The 20,356-nt window shown below is 46.4% G+C and overlaps 1 protein-coding gene and 1 long non-coding RNA gene across 2 annotated transcripts in view; one reads left to right on the forward strand and one right to left on the reverse strand.

Annotated features, from left to right (window-relative positions):
- The window catches only part of LOC310849765, a 320,102-nt gene that overhangs the window by 280,877 nt on the left and 18,869 nt on the right, over nt 1-20,356 (reverse strand). The gene's annotated exons all lie outside the window — the stretch shown is intronic.
- Nucleotides 1-20,356, forward strand: part of WSCD2 (WSC domain containing 2) — a 57,150-nt gene that overhangs the window by 15,149 nt on the left and 21,645 nt on the right. The window contains exons 2-3 of the mRNA XM_083750229.1: nt 3,027-3,141; nt 8,341-8,525. Coding sequence (XP_083606355.1) covers nt 3,027-3,141; nt 8,341-8,525 — 300 coding nt within the window. The remainder of the gene's footprint in view (nt 1-3,026; nt 3,142-8,340; nt 8,526-20,356) is intronic.

Genomic DNA, 20,356 nt, shown 5'->3' on the forward strand with positions numbered 1-20,356 from the left:
GGCCATATTAATAGGCATGGCTTTAACAGATTACAGAACAGCTGACTGCCCACCTGGCACTTGGAGAGGAATGTCCTCCCCTCCTTCCCCTCCCCCCTTAATAGGCGTAAGAAATGGCAGTAGCTACGCTTCGCTGAACAAACAGCCTGAGCGATGCGCACTGCTGAAGTTTCTGCCCAACAGGCCCCCGCTGCATTCTTTATTGCATCCAAGGGGGTGGTTGGAAGGGGTGGAGGAACTGAAGATGGGAAAATGAAGCTTTGCTTGAGCTGCTGTTTCAGGGACAAGAAATTCCAGCCATAGCTGCAAGCCTCCTCATTGCCACCAACTGCGCTGGACTATAGAGAGAGCCACCCCCAGGAAGGGTAGGCAGGCTGTCTTCTGTGCCAACCAGTCAGGATCATACTGACTCAAGTGGCAAAGCTGACTTCTGCCTGGTTGTCTCGATAGAAAACTTGAAACCCACCAGTTTCCACCCTGGTCCTGCCTTTTCACTTTAGGGCTACTTTACAGATAGCACAGAAAATGTGTATTGTGTTTCTGGCCAGAGATGATGATGATGATTGTTAAGTTGTGGGTGAACATATCAGACGACACAGCGATTCTTCAAACAGCTCTTGTTTATTCAGAGGCCAGAACAGAACTGAACTGAAGGGCTCAGTCAGCCTGCTTACGGTATATAGAGCTCCAGTACCACGTAACTGTAACAATTTTCTAAAACTATCCAATCACTGAACGTCACTTTCGACCCCTTATTTGCATAACTATCTACAGTACCCCCCTGCTGGCCCAGGGTGAGAACTTCAGTACATAACAATGATGATGATGATGATGATGATGATGATAATAATAATAATAATAATAATAATTTTATTTATACCCCGCCCTCCCGAGCCAAGGCCGGGCTCAGGGCAGCTAACAACCAATAATAAAAACAAGTTGATTGAAATACAACTTAAAAAACAAGATTAAAACATTAAAATGCAGCCTCATCACAGGAGGAGAAAGGAAAAAGAAAGAGGGGGAGGGAATCAAATTGATTCCAAGCCAAAGGCCAGGTGGAACAACTCTGTCTTACAGGCTCTGCGGAAAGAAATCAGATCCTGCAGGGCCCTGGTCTCATGAGACAGAGCGTTCCACCAGGCCGGAGCCAGTGCTGAAAAGACCCTGGCTCTGGTTGAGGCTAATCTTACTTCCTTAGGGCCCGGGACCTCTAGGGTGTTGCTATTTACGGACCTTAAGGCTTTTCAGACTCACCTGGAAGGTGGTGGACTCTCCTTCACTGGAGGTTTTTAAGCAGAGGTTGGACGGCCATCTGTCATGGATGCTTCAATTGAGATTCCTGCATTGCAGGGGGTTGGAATACAGTGGTACTTCGGAAGTCGAACGGAATCCGTTCCAGAAGTCCGTTTGACTTCCAAAACGTTTGGAAACCAAGTTTGCGGCTTCCGATTGGCTGCAGGAAGCTCTTGCAGCCAATCAGAAGCCATGGAACGTGCGTCAGACGTTTGAGTTCCAAAGAACGTTTGAAAACTGGAACACTCACTTCTGGGTTTGCGTCGTCCAGGAGCCAAAAGGTTTGGCTCGCAAGGCGTTCAGCTTCCGATGTACGACTGTAGATTATGTTTGGTGTCGCTTCCAACTCTACAATTATACGAATCCAATTCCATGCTTTAAGCCTATAGATCAGAGATGCTGTTTCGTTGTGATTTCGTTGTGCTGTTAGTTCAAAAGAATCCCGTGCCACTTTCTCCCTGCCAAAAGGCAGCGAGGCATCGTATCGTGACCGATGTCTGCTTTTGGGCAAGTTGTACACAACAATGGATAATTTCTTCCCTGAAAGTTGTTCAAGGCTCATTTCTGAAAAAGGAAATAAAGAAATCTGGGACACGGCAGCCTTGCTAAATGCCTGATCTCTCCCCAGGCGCTGGGGCGGCTGTGCTAAGGACCATGCTCTCCTCACAATCCCTTTAAGAGCAGCCTCCCCCGTGACTTTCTCAGGAGCAAACGAGAGAGTTCCTATTGAGGAGGCAGTGCTGCCTCAGCTCTCAGGCACCCAGTGTGTTGTGTGTCGCTAAGCGGAACGGATGCAGCAACTCAGGTAATCGTGGCTGAACGTTAGACTCTGTCTTTTAAGGCTCTGAGGGGGCTTAGTAAAAGTGGAAGATTGAGGCGGCGGCAAAAAATGGCTGGGGAAAGGGAGTTAGTGCCTGTACGACACGTGTCAAACGGCTCTTGTCCAGTCCATTACCAAGCCTCTGCTCTGCTTCCACAGCTGGAGGCAGCAGGGCTACTGAATCCCAGTTACTGGAAACCCTGGGAGAGGAGATGACTCTAATAATAATAATAATAATAATAATAATAATAATAATAATAATAATTTATTTATACCCCGCCCATCTGGCTGAGTTTCCCCAGCCACTCTGGGCGGCTCCCAATCATGGGTTAAAAACAATACAGCATTAAATTTTAAAAACTTCCCTGAACAGGGCTGCCTTCAGATGTCTTTTTAAGATAGGATAGCTGCTTATTTCCTTCACATCTGAAGGGAAGGTGTTCCACAGGGTGGGTGCCACTACCAAGAAGGCCCTCTGTCTGGTTCCCTGTAACCTCACTTCTTGCAATGAGGGAACCGCTAGAAGGCCCTCGGCGCTGGATGGGGGCTGAACAATGGGGGTGGAGATGCTCCTTCAGATATACTGGACTGAGGCCGTTTAGGGCTTTAAAGGTCAACACCAACACTTTGAATTGTGCTCGGAAACGTACTGGGAGCCAATGCTCTTGCTGGTTTTGCTTTGGGGCATCTTGTTGGCCGCTGTGAGAACAGGATTGGCCTGATCCAGCATGTTCTTCTGACGTGCATGAGGAGGGACACTGCCCTGATTTCCTTGAATAAAAAAATGTGAAGCATAAAGAATGATTTTGGTTGTTTGTGGTGTCCCTCAACAAGGGCCGGTGACACCAGTAGTGGGAAATTAAATTAAAATTAAGAACAGCTCCTTTTAACACCTGTCTCCTTTTCACAGCAAAATACATCGGCTGTTACGTCGACAACACCCACCGGAGAGCCCTGCGCGGAGTGTCCTTCTTTGACTACAAAAAAATGACATTGTTCCGTTGCCAAGACAACTGCGCCGAACGGTAGGGTGGCGCGAGAGAGCTGGGACTTCATTAATTCCAAGGCATCAAATGTATTTCTCTCCTGTCAGCTCCGGAGGCTCGACTCTTTCCCCATGGTTGTTTTTCTTCCTCCCACACCGCCTCCCGATAATTTCGAAAGATCGATTTTTTCCCCCACACTGGGGGAGGGGGGAGGCAAGGCCTCATTTGCAGTGGAATGGCCTTCTCTCGACAAGACGGGGAGCCTAGAAACTCTGGCAAGAGGAACCTGCAGTAGCTGTGGAAAAAGAGTAGGGGACCATTTTAAGTCATGGCTTCTTCCCCCCAGAGAATTCTGGGAGCTGTGGTTTTCGTTGAGCTATCAGGAGGACCCTGTTCTTCTCGCAGAGCTATGATTCCTGGGGCGAGTCCGTCTCCCTCCCCAGGGAACTCTGGGAATTGTAGCTCTGGGAGGGGAAGAGGGGTCTTCTAACAACTGAAGGAGCAAAGGTCGCAGGCAAGGTCTCAGTTGGGAGATAAGGATCAAAACAGGCTATATTTACACCATGATGCTACTTTAATCAGTCACAACATCCTCCAGAGAACCCTGGGAGCTGAGAGTTTTTAGCAGACCCCTGTTCCCCTCAGAGAGCTGTAATTCCCAGAATGGTTTAACAACCAATTCCTCTCCACAGGGGACTCTTGAAATTGTAGTTCTGGGAGGGAAACAGCGGTCTCTTAACAAATATCAGCATCTTTAGCAAATGACAGCTCCCGGGCTTCTCTGGGGGAAGCCATGACTGGTATTCACAGAATCTTTTTTTTTCTTAATAAGATATTTATTAAAGTTTTTGGAAATACAAGAAAAATCAAGAAAAAAACTTCATTTTAAACAAGAAAAGATAAGATACAAAAAAGAAAAAAAGAGAAAAAAACAGAGAATTGAAATCCGTTAAACAAAAAAGAAAAATCAATAAAAAATACAGCCAATCTTCCCATTACTGATCTTTCATTAACTTATTTCCCTGACCTCCTCACACCTCCCTTTTTGTATTCTAAGTCAATTATCCATTTCAGCAAATCCTTTCCCTCTTTTCAAATTTTTATCCTGTAAATTAATCTTAAAATTTATATAACTTTACTTTCCCTCCTTTCACCAATTGGTATTCACAGAATCACAGAATCATAAAATTGTAGAGTTGGAAGGGACCCCAAGGGTCATCTAGTCCAACCCCCTGCAATGCAGGAAACTTTTGCCCACAACCCTGAAATTGTGCTTTACCAACTGAGCTATCCCAAGTCTTTAGTGCTTTAAACGTATGATGGGAACGTGGTCTCTGTGGACCTTTCACACCAGCTTGGGGTACCAAGAGAGAGTTTAGCCAGTGGCAGAAATGTGGTTAGGGTCTGCTTTCCCTAAAATCTCATTTTGCAGAAGCAAAGGCCAAAGATTGATTGGCAAATGGCGAGGGGCGAGGGAAACTGGAGTCCAATGGCACCAGGAGTGGCAAAGGACCTGCTTCCCTGGTGTGGAGAAATGTGAGTGAGGATGTAGCTAACTTCTCAGATGTGGGATTCTGGGTTAAAAGAAAACATCTCTGGAGCCTTTCCCGCCTTGTTTTTCTAGACCAGGAGCTACCCTTATCACTAGTACCTGCTGGGTCTCTTTTACTTATCACTTCAATCGCAGAACACACATCATATTGGCTTCCCCAACCTGCCTAGCCTTTAAGTAATGTGTTCGTGTCCTACTCTATGATCTATAAGGCACGTGGAGATTTTTTTCTCTTGAAAAGTGATGCTTCCTCCTGCTCGCTTTGAGTAAATCATTCGGCGCCGAGTGCCAAGAAGCAACCCAAATTGCTTCTTTGCACAGACGACATCTGTACAGCAAGAACTGCAACAGGAAATTGGCCCAATGGACATTTGGCCCAAGACAATTCCATTTCAAATATGAATTAATTATCGTGGATTGTTTTTCTTTGCCTTCCTCCAGAGATTTTAGGGATATCGTACATGGTTTTCTTCTCCCCACCACACACCCATTTTTCTCCTCACAACAACCCAGTGAGGTAGGCCAGGCTGAGGGATGGTGGGTGGTCTTGGCTCATCATTTTGTTTCGTGCTAAACTGTTTCACAGTCAGGTCTTTGAGGGTCTCAAAGAGTTGGGCTCAGTAGGGAAATTGAGAATGACTTAGTTGTGAACGTCCACCCATAATTTTATTTCTGTGCCACTTTTCCAAAGTTAAAAGTGTCTTACAACATGTAAAAGAAATACATAACTACAAACATAACAAAAATACAGTGGTACCTTGGGTTAAGTACTTAATTCGTTCTGGAGGTCCGTTCTTAACATGAAACTGTTCTCAACCAGAAACACCACTTTAGCTAATGGGGCCTCCTGTTGCCGCCACACCACTGGAGTACAATTTTTGTTCTTATCCTGAAGCAAAGTTCTTAACCTGAAGCACTATTTCTGGGTTAGTGGAGTCTGTAACCTGAAGTGTATGTAACCTGAAGCATATGTAACCTGAAGCGTGTGTAACCCGAGGTACCACTGTAGTCATAAACAAAACATTTTAAAAGTACACAACCAATTTGAACAATTTCAACATAAATTGTAGGATTCAAAATAAAGATACCAAAAATTAACAGCATCCCCCGAACCCCTAAACAATACCCCAGCCCAAGATTTTGAGAAAGGACCTGCAGATGGGGGATACAGATTGAAACAGCCATGTGATGGGGGGAGAAGGTTTTCAACCCTCCCCTCTTGTTATTTTCCCAGTGAACACAGTCCCCCCCCCCAGCTGCTATTTGTGTCCATGACAACGGGAGCTTTCCCTGCAATGCAAATAGCATCTTCAGAGCACCAATTTCCAGCAGGACTGTAGCGAGGACACTGGATGTATAGGAGATCTGGTATCTGTCTGGTATCTGTTGCTGGACCATGGCGCAGGCCAGTCTCCTCCTCACAGCCTTAGTTGGTATAATGGGACTCTCGAGGATGATGGAGGATGGCAAGGGGGTTGAGGTCAGTGCACAGGAACCAGAGCAGCAGGACCCATCACCAGAGGGTCCCCTGTCTCCCCAAGCACAGCAGGCTCTGAGGCCTAGGGAACAGCAGGAGGAGCACTCTCGGAAACTGAGGCAGGCAATAGCCCAAAGCCCAGCTCTCTAACTGGTCAGGTGTCTTCCTTCCTTTGACTCCCAGTACGTTTCCGAGCACAATTCAAAGTGTTGGTCCTGACCTTTAAAGCCCTAAACGGCCTCTGTCCTGTATACCTGAAGGTGCGTCTCCACCCCCATCGTTCTGCCCGGAGACTGAGGTCTAGCGCCGAGGGCCTTCTGGCAGTTCCCTCGCTGCAAGAAGCCAAGTTACAGGGAACCAGGCAGAGGGCCTTCTCGGTGGTGGCACCCGCCCTGTGGAACGCCCTCCCACCAGATGTCAAAGAGAACAACAACTACCAGACTTTTAGAAGACATCTGAAGGCGGCCTTGTTTAGGGAAGCTCTTAATGTTTAACAGACTACTGTACTTTAATACTTTGTTGGAAGCCGCCCAGAGTGGTTGGGGAAACCCAGTCAGATGGGCGGGGTGTAAATAAATAAATAAATAAATAAATAAATAAATAAAAATTGTTATTATTATTATTATTAGTAGTAGTAGTAGTAGTAGTAGTAGTAGGGATGGGGAATATGTCACTAAGGATGGAATTTCCTAAATATACTTGATATTGAGGACAGGGTTCAACCCACCCCGCCCCCAAATCCCTGTGTTGCTGCTTAATCTCAACAAGAGCGTCCCCATCCGGTTCACTAAAAATACAAACAATTATTGCGTATTATCTTCATTATTATACATATAATGCTCTATGCCTATTAGGATCACAGGTTCAGATAGGGTCCTGATTCAATTTGGATCAGTACGGACCTGATTTAACCAGATTCAGACCCCCAAATCTGAATCAAAATTCGGCGATGCCAATCTTCAGTGGTCAGGACCGCCTAGGATTACAGGGGAATCTTCCCGGTGTGTGCGAGAGAAATTTTGAGGTTGTCCCACGAAACTTAAGAAGACGCAGCGCCACATTCGGAAGCGTACAATGTTTTTGAAAAGGCCTCCAGGGACCGTAGAATGTGTTCCCCCATAAAAAGCAGCATTGACACACAACTCCCTGCCAGGGCCGGCCCAGGGCATTTTGCCACCTGAGGCAAAACTGAAAATAACACCCTGCACAATTTCCTCTTCCATAAGTCCCGCACTGCCATGGCCAGCTCCTCCTCCTGCTGCTGCCCAAGGAGACTGGGGACAGGCCAGGGAAGGCCTGGTGCACTAGGAGAGGAGAAAAAGGAGGCTGAGAAGGGCAGGTGGTGGAAGAGGAGACAGCCCAGAAGTCCAAGAGGCAGTGAGTGCCAAGCTTCTCAGAGGCTGGATCTGCTACCCCTCCCAGCTACCAGGAGCTTAATACCTGGGGCGAAGGCTTCACCAACCCCCACAGGTGGGCCAGCCCTGCTCCCTGCGCATAGAAAGCAGTTCCCAACTTCCGTGTGCAGGCAGCCTTTCCGTGGTGAGGCAGTTACGGTGGAAGCACCCCTCGCCTGATTGCTATCTGCACAAAGATGGCTTAGCCATGTTCAAAGAACAGCTGATAAAGCTCTTGGCAGTGGCTGAGATGGAAACGTTAACGTGTTTAATTAGAGGAAAGTCATTAGTGACATTTGTTAAGGATAGGACATTTCTTATGGACTTTTTGCACGTGAAAAGAGAAAATGAACTTGTAATATTTGTATTTTAAGATTGGGAAAATCCTGGCTTATAGCAGATAGAATGGTTGGATCTTAAGGAATGAATATCATATGTAGCGGCAGCAAAGAGAGCCAGAAGTCCTTTTATTTTTCTTCTCCCCCCCCCCCCTTTTCCTTTTTCCCCGCTTTCTCTTTCTTTAGCTTTCTCCTTTTCTCATCTTTCCTTCCTTCTGACTTTGTTCTCTTTCAAGACTAAGCAGCTGTTTTATCTCAGCATATTATAAAAAGGAGGACATCCTTTATCTGCAAAGGCCAATTTCTAGGTGGGCTGCGCAGCATGAGATTTCGGAAGGTGCCGTTCAGCACCAAGGACAGCTGCACAAACGTTCAGCTTTCGGGTAGCCTAGTCCAGCCACTGAATCTGAACACAGGCTGCCGCTACCACCACCAAACCTCCAAACAAAATGCTTTCTCTCTCTCTCTCCTTTCCAGGGGTTACCTCTTCGCGGGCCTAGAGTTTGGGGCCGAATGCTATTGTGGCCACAAGATCCAAGCGGCGAACGTCAGTGATTCGGAATGCAACATGGAGTGTAAGGGAGAAAAGAACAACATTTGTGGTGGGGTGAACCGACTCTCAATCTACCGCCTGGAGTTGGCCCAAGAGTCTGCAAGGAGGTGTAAGTATTGACTTGTTTGGGATCGAGAACTAGGGTGGCCCAAGGGAGCAGAGCCTGGCGCTGATGGCATTGAGATCAACGTGTCCTAATAGTTCGAGGGAAGTAACTCTGATGCTGTTGGCTATTAGGGATGTGCAGGTGGAGCTGTGGGATGCAGGTGGCGCTGTGGGTTACACCACAGAGCCTAGGACTTGCTGATCAGAAGGTTGGTGGTTCAAATCCCTGCGATGGGGTGAGCTCCTGTTGCTTGGTCCCTGCTCATGCCAACCAAGCAGTTTGAAAGCACATCAAAGTGCAAGTAGATAAATAGGTACCACTCCGGTGGGAAGGTAAACGGCATTTCCGTGCGCTGCTCTGGTTCTCCAGAAGCAGCTTAGTCATGCTGGCCACATGATCCAGCAGCTGTACGCCGGCTCCCTTGGCCAATAAAGTGAGATGAGCACCGCAACCCCAGAGTCGGCCACGACTGGACCTAATGGTCAGGGGTGTCTTGCAGAACACTAGACCATGGGTCCCCAAACTAAGGCCCACGGGCTGTATAAGGCCTGAGGGACTTGTTTATCCAGCCCGCGGCAACCCCCATTGCTTGCTGCCACCACCCGCTCTCACTGGCGCTGCGCTGCACGGCTGCCCACTTTTGGGCCAGAGGAGCAGCGGAAATAGCTTGTGCATTATTTGCGCATGCGCAAGCATGATTTCCGGTGCACATCTGGGTTGGAGGAGGCCCATGCACATGCGCACAAGCTATTTCCGGTGCTCCTCCGACCCGGAAGTGTGCCGGAAATAGCGTGTGTGCACGTGTATGGGCAGGTGCTCCCCCGCCCTCTGGCCCATCGCGCAATCTGCGCTGGAGACACCAGCCCGAGGCGCAGTAAGTTTGCTGACCCCTGCACTAGACCTTCCACCCTGTACCCTCACTACAGCTGAAGCTACATACCCTCTGGTATTTTGTAAGGTAAAGGTAAAGGGACCCCTGACCATTAGGTCCAGTCGTGGCCGACTCTGGGGTTGCAGCCTCATCTCGCTTTATTGGCCGAGGGAGCCGGTTTACAGCTTCTGGGTCATGTGGCCAGCATGACTAAGCCGCTTCTGGCAAACCAGAGCAGTGCACAGAAACGCTGTTTACCTTCCCGCTGGAGTGGTACCTATTTATCTACTAGCACTTTGACATGCTTTCAAACTGCTAGGTTCGCAGGAGCAGGAACCGAGCAACAGGAGCTCACCCTGTTGCGGGGAGTTGAACCGCCGACCTTCTGATCAGCAAGTCCTAGGCTCTGTGGTTTAACCCACAGCACCACTCGCATCCCCTGGTAATTTTACTAGACTGTTAAAAAAAAAAGGTAAAGGATCCCATGATGGTTAAGTCCAGTAAAGGCGACTATGGGGTTGCGCCGCTCATCTCGCTTTCAGGCCAAGGGAGCTGGTGTTTGTCCACAGACAGCTTTCCAGCAAGACTAAACCGCTTCTGGCACAACAGAACACCGTGATGGAAACCAGAGTGCATGGAAACACTGTTTACTTACCAGCCGCAGGGGTACCTATTTATCTACTTGCACTGGCGTGCTTTCAGACTGCTAGGTTGGCAGGAGCTGAGGCAGAGCAACAGGAGCTCACCCTGTCATGGGGATTCAAAGCGCCAACCTTCTGATTGGCAAGCCCAAGAGGGTCATTGTTTTAGACCACAGTGCCACCCGCATCGCTTACCTTACCGTTACTAGGCTGTAGTTAAACTATGGAACTTGCTCCCCCAGGAGTGCATTGTGATGGCTCTATGTTCTGCCTGTATGTTGGAGACAGTTAAGCTTCTGATTAACAGTTGCTGTAAATCATAGGCAAGAAGAGAACTATTGTGCCTGGATCCTGCTTGCTAGTTTCCTACACGCACCAGGCTGGCCACTTGATGGGCCTGATCCAGCTGGCTCTGTGTTCTTATTTTCACAAGGAAAAGCAATGACAAACCTAGACAGCATCTTAAAAAGCAGAGACATCACCTTGCCAACAAAGGTCCGTATAGTTAAAGCTATGGTTTTCCCATGGAAGTGAGAGCTGGACCATAAAGAAGGCTGATCGCCGAAGATTTGATGCTTTTGAATTATGGTGCTGGAGGAGACTCTTGAGAGTCCCATGGACTGCAAGAAGATCAAACCTCTCCATTCTGAAGGAAATCAGCCCTGAGTGCTCACTGGAAGGACATATCCTGAAGCTGAGGCTCCAATACTTTGGCCACCTCATGAGAAGAGAAGATTCCCTGGAAAAGAACCTGATGTTGGGAAAGATGGAGGGCACAAGGAGAAGGGGACGACAGAGGACGGGATGGTTGGACAGTGTTCTCGAAGCTACCAGCATAAGTTTGACCAAACTGCAGGAGGCAGTGGAAGACAGGAGTGCCTGGCGTGCTCTGGTCCATGGGGTCACGAAGAGTCGGACACGACTAAACGACTAAACAACAACAACAAGAAAGCTTGGGTTTCAAAACCAAAGCTGAGGTCCTTTGGATGCTGCGCCATGATCTCAAATCCTACGCTTGAGGTGCATTTGTGAACACTGGCGATCTACAGCCTTGGATAGTCGGGACTGGAAAACGTGAAGGTGTTTGTGGGAGGGAAGGAATGAATCCCTCCCAGAGCACTCTCAGCCGACCAACTGAGTGCAATGCACGGAAAGGAAGGCCTAGGTGCTTGAGCTACCTTAATGAGTTTGAAATGGGCTTTTGATCTCTTCCCTGCTCTCAAAGGCTTTTCTGCATCTCGCCTCTAATTTTGCATTCATTGCGTTCCTCCCTGTCTTCTGTAGTTAAGAAGGTGGGCCGGGTCTCATTAGCTGGTGCTTAAATGTCAAAAGCAGAGAGGAGAATACAGGCAGGCAGGGGAAGGGAAGAGATTATGGGGGAACCTTGTTGGGCCATGGGGCAGCGAGATCAAGCTGGCAACCTGCAGGAGGAAGCACAATTGTCCATAGCAAGTCTGCGAAGGAAAAGGCTATAAAGTGTTTTCGCAGTGCCTTTCCTACTTCCTGTGCGCCAGGGGATGGACGCCTCTTCCAACACCACAGATAGAGAGAGAGACAGAGCTAATCAGAAAATGATGGGGGAATGGCATTTCCTGCATTCCTCTTTGGTGGAAAGAGGAACCTGGCTCTCACCCACAGTTTGCCTGGTGGTCTGGCACTCGCTTCCCCATGGAATGTGAGGGCAGGCAAAGGCACTGGGTGCATGGAGCACTCCGGCTGCAGCGACCCTCCAAACCCATTCTTGGAAGCACCGTCGATCCTGCTAACTGGGGTTTTTTAACTGGGGCAAACTACAGGTGTGTGCTAGAGATGACGAGAAACTGCGAAAACGAACCCAGCTACAAGGATTTAAAAGGTTTGGATTGAGAGGGGATTTCATTCGGTGAAAGAGACGGTGCGGTTTTTCTCTACGTTTATGATATGGCAACCCTCCCTGGAATGCAATCTACACGTACAAGTGAGAAAGGAAGAAACTGGAATGTAAATTTGGAATTTAACAAAACTGGAACTGCGTGCGTGAAAGAAAGGAACTGAGAGGGAAGGGGGAACGCTATGCTTTGAAAATATGCAGCAAAGTCCTCCCAAACCTCCGTTATTCATAAAGGAGTGTATTTGAGATAAGGACAATTGGCCATAAATCTGTGTCAGGGAAGAAAGGAGTCTACCAGTTGTGGGATAAGAAGCTTTTGGATTAACTATTTGCAGTCTGGATTCAGACCGTTCTTCCTAGGCTAGAAATGGCGAAGACGGCTTGGTTACTGGAAGCCAAATCACGGGATGAAGTGATGCAGTGACTTTTGGAAACTGTGAGATAACCGCTTCTCCCAAGGTGTGGCGGGAACCATCAAAAGTTGTAGGAAGGAAGGATAAAACACCATATATAGATGGGGAAACATCCTGGGGAGAAACTTGTCATGTGCAGGAAAGAATAAGGATTACAGAGTTCCTCACTTGAAACTTTATAAATTACCTGACATAACAACACGAACGAAACCACAATATTGTAGCTGTCATATATGGGGTTATTATATCTGAATAATAATGAATGGAAATTATTAAGATTTTGGAATGCAGAAAAAATGTAGAAGAATGAAGCCATCAGATTTAACAGCAACTCTTCGCAGCGTTTTGCAGCAAAAGCCCCTGAGTTTTGCACCCCCAGTTTCATGAGATCTCTGACAGTGGTGGTAGTTTTGGGGATCATTCTGAGTTTGCATGATTTTGCCTTTAAGTGCAACCCCTGGAAGCATAAGGCATACATAAGTTGCAGTCTTACTGTACAGTTACAAGGGTTGATGCTGGAGGAATAAGTTGTCTTTCTATCTATCGACCCCCCACTGGTTCAGGTAACCAACAAAAAGTGTTGTTGTGATACTCTCCACACCCACCCACACACACCAGTGCTTTTCAAATTCAAAAATCAAAAGAGGAGCCCATTGGCTCTAACCTTAGTGACTGTTAACGATTGGTGGCCAGTGGCCATGAGAGATTAATTTTAGCTTTTGATTTGTGCAGAGTTTGTGAGAACTGTAGAATTCCCTCGAGAGAGAAAGAGAGCAAAAGAGGGAGAGATCAATATTGGAGAGCTGTGGTTTGGCATAAAAGCGGCGAAACAGGAGCTATGGCAGCTTGCTTAGAAATATTCCGGATGTTGGTGACAGATGCAATTTTCCAAATGACAGGAATAAGAGTTTCCATTGGCTTCATGGCTTATAGCGCTGTTAAAGAACTTGGACAAATAAATTGGAAGGGGGTCGGTTTTTTCTTCATTATATTTATTTATTTTCTATACTAAATTTAACATTGCTTTAAATATAAAAATAATTTAAATCCCCCATTAACTATGATGATGATAATGATGATGATTATGATGATTATAATAATTTTATTGTTTATACTCCACCCATCTGGCTGGGTTTCCCCAGCCACCCAGCCACTCTGAGCGGCTTCCAGCAATATATATATATATATATATATATATGCTTTCGTAGATTTTCACGGGTACAGGAATGCAGGTTTTGGTGTCCTCGGGTGTCTTCCCGTGTAAAAGTTGGGGTGTCTAGGCGACGTTTCGACGAGGTCTCACTCGTCATCTTCAGGCTGGTGCTTTCGGCTTCTTGTTACTGGAACAGAGCGGGATCTCAATGTTTGAGTTCCTATAAATACTGTAGAGGGGGTGTGGTGTCTAGCCTCCAATGTTCTGGGCAGAGAGGAAGTTCCCAGGCTAGTGTGCCTTTTCTTCTTTTGTTCCTTAATTACTTGAGAGATACCTTGAGTGATTTCTTGAGTGATATCCTGAGTACCACTTAGGTGGGTCATTAGGTGTGGATTAGTTGCTAAAGTCTTTGTGTCTTGACCTCTTGAACTTTGTGAAGAGTTTTCCTGAGAAGATGGCTGTATTGCACTTAGTTGTGCTTTGGCTTGGCTTCGTGTATAGGGGCGAACTGTGGTTTCAAAAAAGAAGAAAAAACTTCCTCTCTTTTCCAACACATGAAAGAAACAGGACACGAAATTAATTTTGCAGATTCCAAATTGCTCTTTAACACGGAACATCACCACAAGAGAATAATCATGGAAGCCATCGAGATAGAGAAACACCCTCACAACATGAACAAGCGTGACGACACATCCCGCTTGCCAGACATCTGGAAATTAGCCCTCCCCACAAAAACTGACACCAGATCCAGAGGCACACAGAACGCCAACACCAATCAACCACACCAGACCCAAACCCAGACCCTCTCCACAGATGAATTACTGACACCATCCAGTAGCCAATCCATGGTGGCACCTCCGGATGCTGCACCCCCCTGCAATCCCTACACAGATCTGGCTGACACAAGCCACAAAACCACAGCTCGCCCCTATACACGAAGCCAAGCCAAAGCACAACTAAGTGCAATACAGCCATCTTCTCAGGAAAACTCTTCACAAAGTTCAAGAGGTCAAGACACAAAGACTTTAGCAACTAATCCACACCTAATGACCCACCTAAGTGGTACTCAGGATATCACTCAAGAAATCACTCAAGGTATCTCTCAAGTAATTAAGGAACAAAAGAAGAAAAGGCACACTAGCCTGGGAACTTCCTCTCTGCCCAGAACATTGGAGGCTAGACACCACACCCCCTCTACAGTATTTATAGGAACTCAAACATTGAGATCCCGCTCTGTTCCAGTAACAAGAAGCCGAAAGCACCAGCCTGAAGATGACGAGTGAGACCTCGTCGAAACGTCGCCTAGACACCCCAACTTTTACACGGGAAGACACCCGAGGACACCAAAACCTGCATATATATATATGCAGGTTTTGGTGTCCTCGGGTGTCTTCCCGTGTAAAAGTTGGGGTGTCTAGGCGACGTTTCGACGAGGTCTCACTCGTCATCTTCAGGCTGGTGCTTTCGGCTTCTTGTTACTGGAACAGAGCGGGATCTCAATGTTTGAGTTCCTATAAATACTGTAGAGGGGGTGTGGTGTCTAGCCTCCTTTTACACGGGAAGACACCCGAGGACACCAAAACCTGCATTCCTGTACCCGTGAAAATCTACGAAAGCATATATATATATATATATATATATGTCAGACATAAAAAAACTTCCCTGAACAGGGCAGCCTTCAGATGTTTTCTAAAAAGTTGTGTAATTCTTTATCTCCCTGACATCTGGTGGGAGGGCGTTCTACAGGGTGGGTGCCACTACCAAAAAGGCCCTCTGCCTGGTTCCCTGTAACTTGGCTTCTCGTAGCAAGGGAACTGCCAGAAGGCCCTCTGTGCTGGACCTCAGTGTCAGGGCTGAACGATGGGGCTGGAGATGCTCCTTCAGGTATACTGGGCTGAGGCCATTGAGGGCTTTAAAGGTCAGCACCAACACTTTGAATTGTGCTTTTAGGACTACTATTATAAGGTCTCGGCGGCCACTCCCAGCTGCTGCATTCTGGATTAGTTGTAGTTTCCGAGTCACCTTCAAAGGTAGCCTTTGAACAGTATTTCAGGAGTGTCTGTTGCAGCCCAGAAATCAGTAGAAACCCCAAAATATTGTGTGTGTTTTTAAAAAACCAAATAGTGTCATTTGTGAGTTTTGACCATCACACCAAAAAAATGAGTGAAGTCATGCCACAGACTCATTTTTCCGTTGTCTTAAATCAAAACAGCACCCAGAACCCAAACTTTTCTGCAGTGACTCTCTGCTTGTGGAATGACCTCCTCAGGAAGACTCCTCTGACACCTTCATTACAAATCTTTAGGCAACAGGAAAAAACATTACTCTTCTCCCAGGCCTTTAATTAAACAATTAATTAAACTGGGGGGGGGGGGTATTGTATTTGGGTTTTTTTTTACCATGTTTTGTATTCTTGTGTTTTTATATTGTAAATCACCCTGTGATCCTCAAATGAAGGGCAGTATAGAAATTCAATAAAGAAGAATAAAAAAAATTAACAAATACCCCACCTCCATACCCAGTTTGGTGATGATATATTGAGAGTTGGCCAAACCTATGCCAAAAGGACGGGTGAAGTCAAGCCAAACTCACGTTTTGGTCTGCCATCTTGATTCAAAATGGCACCCAAATCTTGACAAAGTCCATTGCCTCCAGCTTGGGAATGCTTGCGCCAAGTCTGATGATGATATCGCTATTCTGCCTTGGTCAGGCGCTATCTGGCGTTCCTGGTGTTCTGGGCACCACAATCTAAGAAGGATGTTGACAAGTTGGTGAGTGTGCAGAGGTGAGCAACCAAGATGATCAAGGGCCTGGAAGCCAGGTCTTATGAGGAATGGCTGAAGGAGCTGGGCATGTTTAGCCTAGAAAAGAGGAGACTGCGAGGAGATATGATAAAGGTAAGGTAAAGGGACCCCTGACCATTAGGTCCAGTCGTGACCGACTCTGGGGTTGTGGTGCTCATCTCGCTTTATTGGCCGAGGGAGCCAGCGTACAGCTTCCGGGTCATGTGGCCAGCATGACTAAGCCGCTTCTGGCGAACCAGAGCAGCGCATGGAAACGCCATTTACCTTCCTGCCAGAGCAGTACCTATTTATCTACTTGCACTTTGACGTGCTTTCGAACAGCTAGGTTGGCAGGAGCAGGGACCGAGCAACGGGAGCTCACCCCGTCTCGGGGATTTGAACCGCCGACCTTCTGATCAGCAAGTCCTAGGCTCAGTGGTTTAACCCACAGCGCCACCTGCGTCCCGTCATGTTTAGCCTGGAGAAGAGGAGACTGTGAGGAGATATGACAGCCATCTTCAAATATCTGAAAAGCTGTCACATGGAAGTTGTTTTCTGCTTCTCAGGAGGGGAAAACCCAAACAAATGGAATCAAAGGACAAGAAAGGAGATTTCAACTGAACATTAGGAAGAACATTCTGAGTGTCAGAGCTGTTCGACTCTACGATTCCATGCTTTCAGTGGCGACTGAACCTATGCCCCCAAATGGATGAAGCTATGCCAAAGAAATGTTTCAAACTATCAACTTGTTTCAAAATGACTCCTGGCGTCCAAACATCGATTATGACTGCCGTCCCCACCTTGGGAAGCTTTGTGCTAAGTTTGGCAATGATAACTTGAGAAGCAGCCAAACCTAAAGAGAACAGATGGACAAAACGCTTTCCAAAAATTTATAGTAGATAATACTAATTTCTCTTTCACGTCATTCTTTTTCTTCTCCTCTCTCCTATGCCTGGAGCTGCCCAGGATTTTTTAGAAACTAAAAAATATTGTGTTTTTAAGTGGATAGTGTAATTTGTGAGTTCCACCACACAAAAAATGGAGTAAAGTCATGTCAAAGCCACATTTCGGTCTGCCATCTTGAGTCAAAATAGCACCTGGTATCCAAACATCAACACAGATCCTCATCCTCACCTCTGGGACCATTATGCTGACTCTGTTGATGTCTCAAGAGGTGGTTGAAACCTTGTGGGCAGTTAACGCCAAAAGGATGTTTTGGATCACTGTCTTGATTCAAAATGGTGTCTGTTGTCCAAACAGTCACAAAGCCTGCCATCTCACCTCAGGAAATCTTGTGTTAAGTTTGGTGACAATATCTCAAGAGGTGGCGAAACCTATGTCAGAAAACGGATGAAATCACCATGTTTTGGTCCACCATTTTGATTCAAAATGTCCGCCAATGTCCAAACAGCAACAGAGATTACTGCCCCCCTCATCAACCCTCATACTAAGTTTGGGGAAGAAATCTCAAGATACACAGGACGCAGAGAAACTGCATTCCAAAATCTATGTTGTTGTTGTGGTTGTTGATGATGATGTTTAGTCGTTTAGCCGTGTCTGACTCTTCATGACCCCATGGACCAGAGCACGCCAGGCACTCCTGTCTTCCACTGCCTCCCGCAGTTTGGTCAAACTCATGCTGGTAGCTTCTAGAACACTGTCCAACCATCTCGTCCTCTGTTGTCCCCTTCGCCTTGTGCCCTCCATCTTTCCCAACATCAGGGTCTTTTCCAGGGAGTCTTCTCTTCTCATGAGGTGGCCAAAGTACTGAAGCCTCAGCTTCAGGATCTGTCCTTCCAGTGAGTACTCAGGGCTGATGTCCTTCAGAATGGATAGGTTTGATCTTCTTGCAGTCCATGGGACTCAAGAGTCTCCTCCAGCACCATAATTCAAAAGCATCAATTCTTCAGCGATTGGCCTTCTTTATGGTTCAGCTCTCACTTCCATACATCACTACTGGGAAAACCATAGCTTTAACTATACGGACATTGGTTGGCAAGGTGATGTCTCTGCTTTTTAAGATGCTCCAAAATCTATAGCAGAATCAAAATCAAAATGACTCAGTGAATCAGATCCACATTCCGTTTTCTTTAATTCATCTAACCCTTCTTCAGTTGATCCAATTTCCCCTTTTAAAAGACCAAACCATTTTATATGGTGTTGGAACTGTTCTACCAGATTCCTGGCTATTTAAAAAATCAACAGATGCCAGAGTGCCAAAAACTGTCCGACTTTCTTTGATCTCTCATTTGAAGAAAGCTATTTGCCAAACTTTACAGAACCAATATTCTAGATTCGTGAGCTTTAATTATTATTTTTTTTTTTTGAATGGGGTCAATTTTCAACATATCAGTACATTTTAAAAGACCAGAAAAATTGGTAATTGAAAAGCTCTCTTATCAGTGGATCAATAAATCCTAGGTGATTTTAAAAACAAAACAAAACCAGAAATTAACCTACGATGCAATTCTTTGGTGTCTGCTTACATCCCAGTAACCCATAAGATTTTTCACATCTCCCTCTAGAGATGTGCAGTGACCCAAATATTCACCTTGTAGCTGCATTTGTAGCATCTGAATGAAACCTAATCTATTTTGGATCCGCTCTGTCATTCCAGTTCGAGTCGTCATTTGGGTTAAATCTACAAAGAGGACTGTTCAAATATTATTTCAGGAAGCCTTGATAGAGTTTGATTGGTTAACTCATGAAGCAGTGGCTTGGTTTGTAGCTCCTAAGAAAGGCAGTCCAGATGTTTTGGACCACAACTCCCATCAGTCAGGGAGGATAGATAGATAGATAGATAGATAGATAGATAGATAGATTCTTTATTGTCATTACACAAGTGCAACATTGCACAAGTGCAACGAAATTGGATGCCATCCCTTAAAAACAACAAAAGCAACACAACAACAACAACCAAACAAACCACATTCCAGCCACACCCACACCCACACCCATCAAACTCCCAGGTCACACTATCGAGTTACTGCATTTAAGAAGGCCACAGCTCTTGGATAGAAACTATTTTTCAGTCTATTTGTCCTTGACTTGATGTTTCTGTATCTCCTGCCAGAAGGCAGTAGTACAAACAGACTGTGTCCCGGGTGAGATGCATCCTGCAGGATATTGTTTGCTTTCCTAAGACAACGGGAACCCTACAACGGATGGGAGTTGTAGTTCAACAACATCTGGAAGACAGCACATTGACCACCCCTGCCCAACACTGGCACTTGGGCACCATAGTCCTGTTCGGGTTGCAAGAAACGGGGAGTGCCAAGAGGCATCCTGAAACACAAAGCTAAAGGTTGCCCACCCATGGCCCACAAGTGGGTGGGTAGGTAACTCTGTCAGGGAGGAAATGGTTGGCTTTGTCACATGGTCTCCTGGTTGGTTTCAAATATATATTTTTATATGTTGTGGTGGTGGGTATGGGGGCCCAATGCTTGACCACATAACACCAGTCTTGAAAGATCTACATTGGCTCCCAGTACGTTTCTGAGCACAATTCAAAGTGTTGGTGCTGACCTTTAAAGCCCTAAATGGCCTCAGTCCAGTATATCCGAAGGAGCGACTCCACCCCCATCATTCTACCCGGACAATGAGGTCCAGCGCCGAGGGCCTTCTGGCGGTTCCCTCATTGTGAGAAGCCAAGTTACAGGGAACCAGGCAGAGGGCCTTCTTGGTAGTGGCACCTGCCCTGTGGAACGCCCTCCCACCAGATGTCAAAGAAAACAACTACCAGACTTTTAGAAGGCATCTGAAGGCAGCCCTGTTTAGAGAAGCTTTTTAATGTTTGATGCATTACTGAATTTTAATATTTTGTTGAAAGCCGCCCAGAGTGGCTGGGGAAGCCCAGCCAGATGGGCGGGGTATAAAGAATAAATTATTATTATTATTATTATTATTATTATTATTATTATTATTCAGAAACACAACTTTGAAGTCCCCCAAGAGCCTTGCTGGATCAGGCCCACCTCTGAGGTGGGCATCATTGCCATTACAGTGGTACCTCAGGTTAAGTACTTAATTCGTTCAGGAGGTCCGTTCTTAACCTGAAACTGTTCTTAACCTTAAGCACCACTTTAGCTAATGGGGCCTCCCGC

The sequence above is a fragment of the Podarcis gaigeae genome, assembly GCF_964106915.1.
Source record: "Podarcis gaigeae genome assembly, chromosome: 8".
Taxonomy (NCBI): domain Eukaryota; kingdom Metazoa; phylum Chordata; class Lepidosauria; order Squamata; family Lacertidae; genus Podarcis; species Podarcis gaigeae.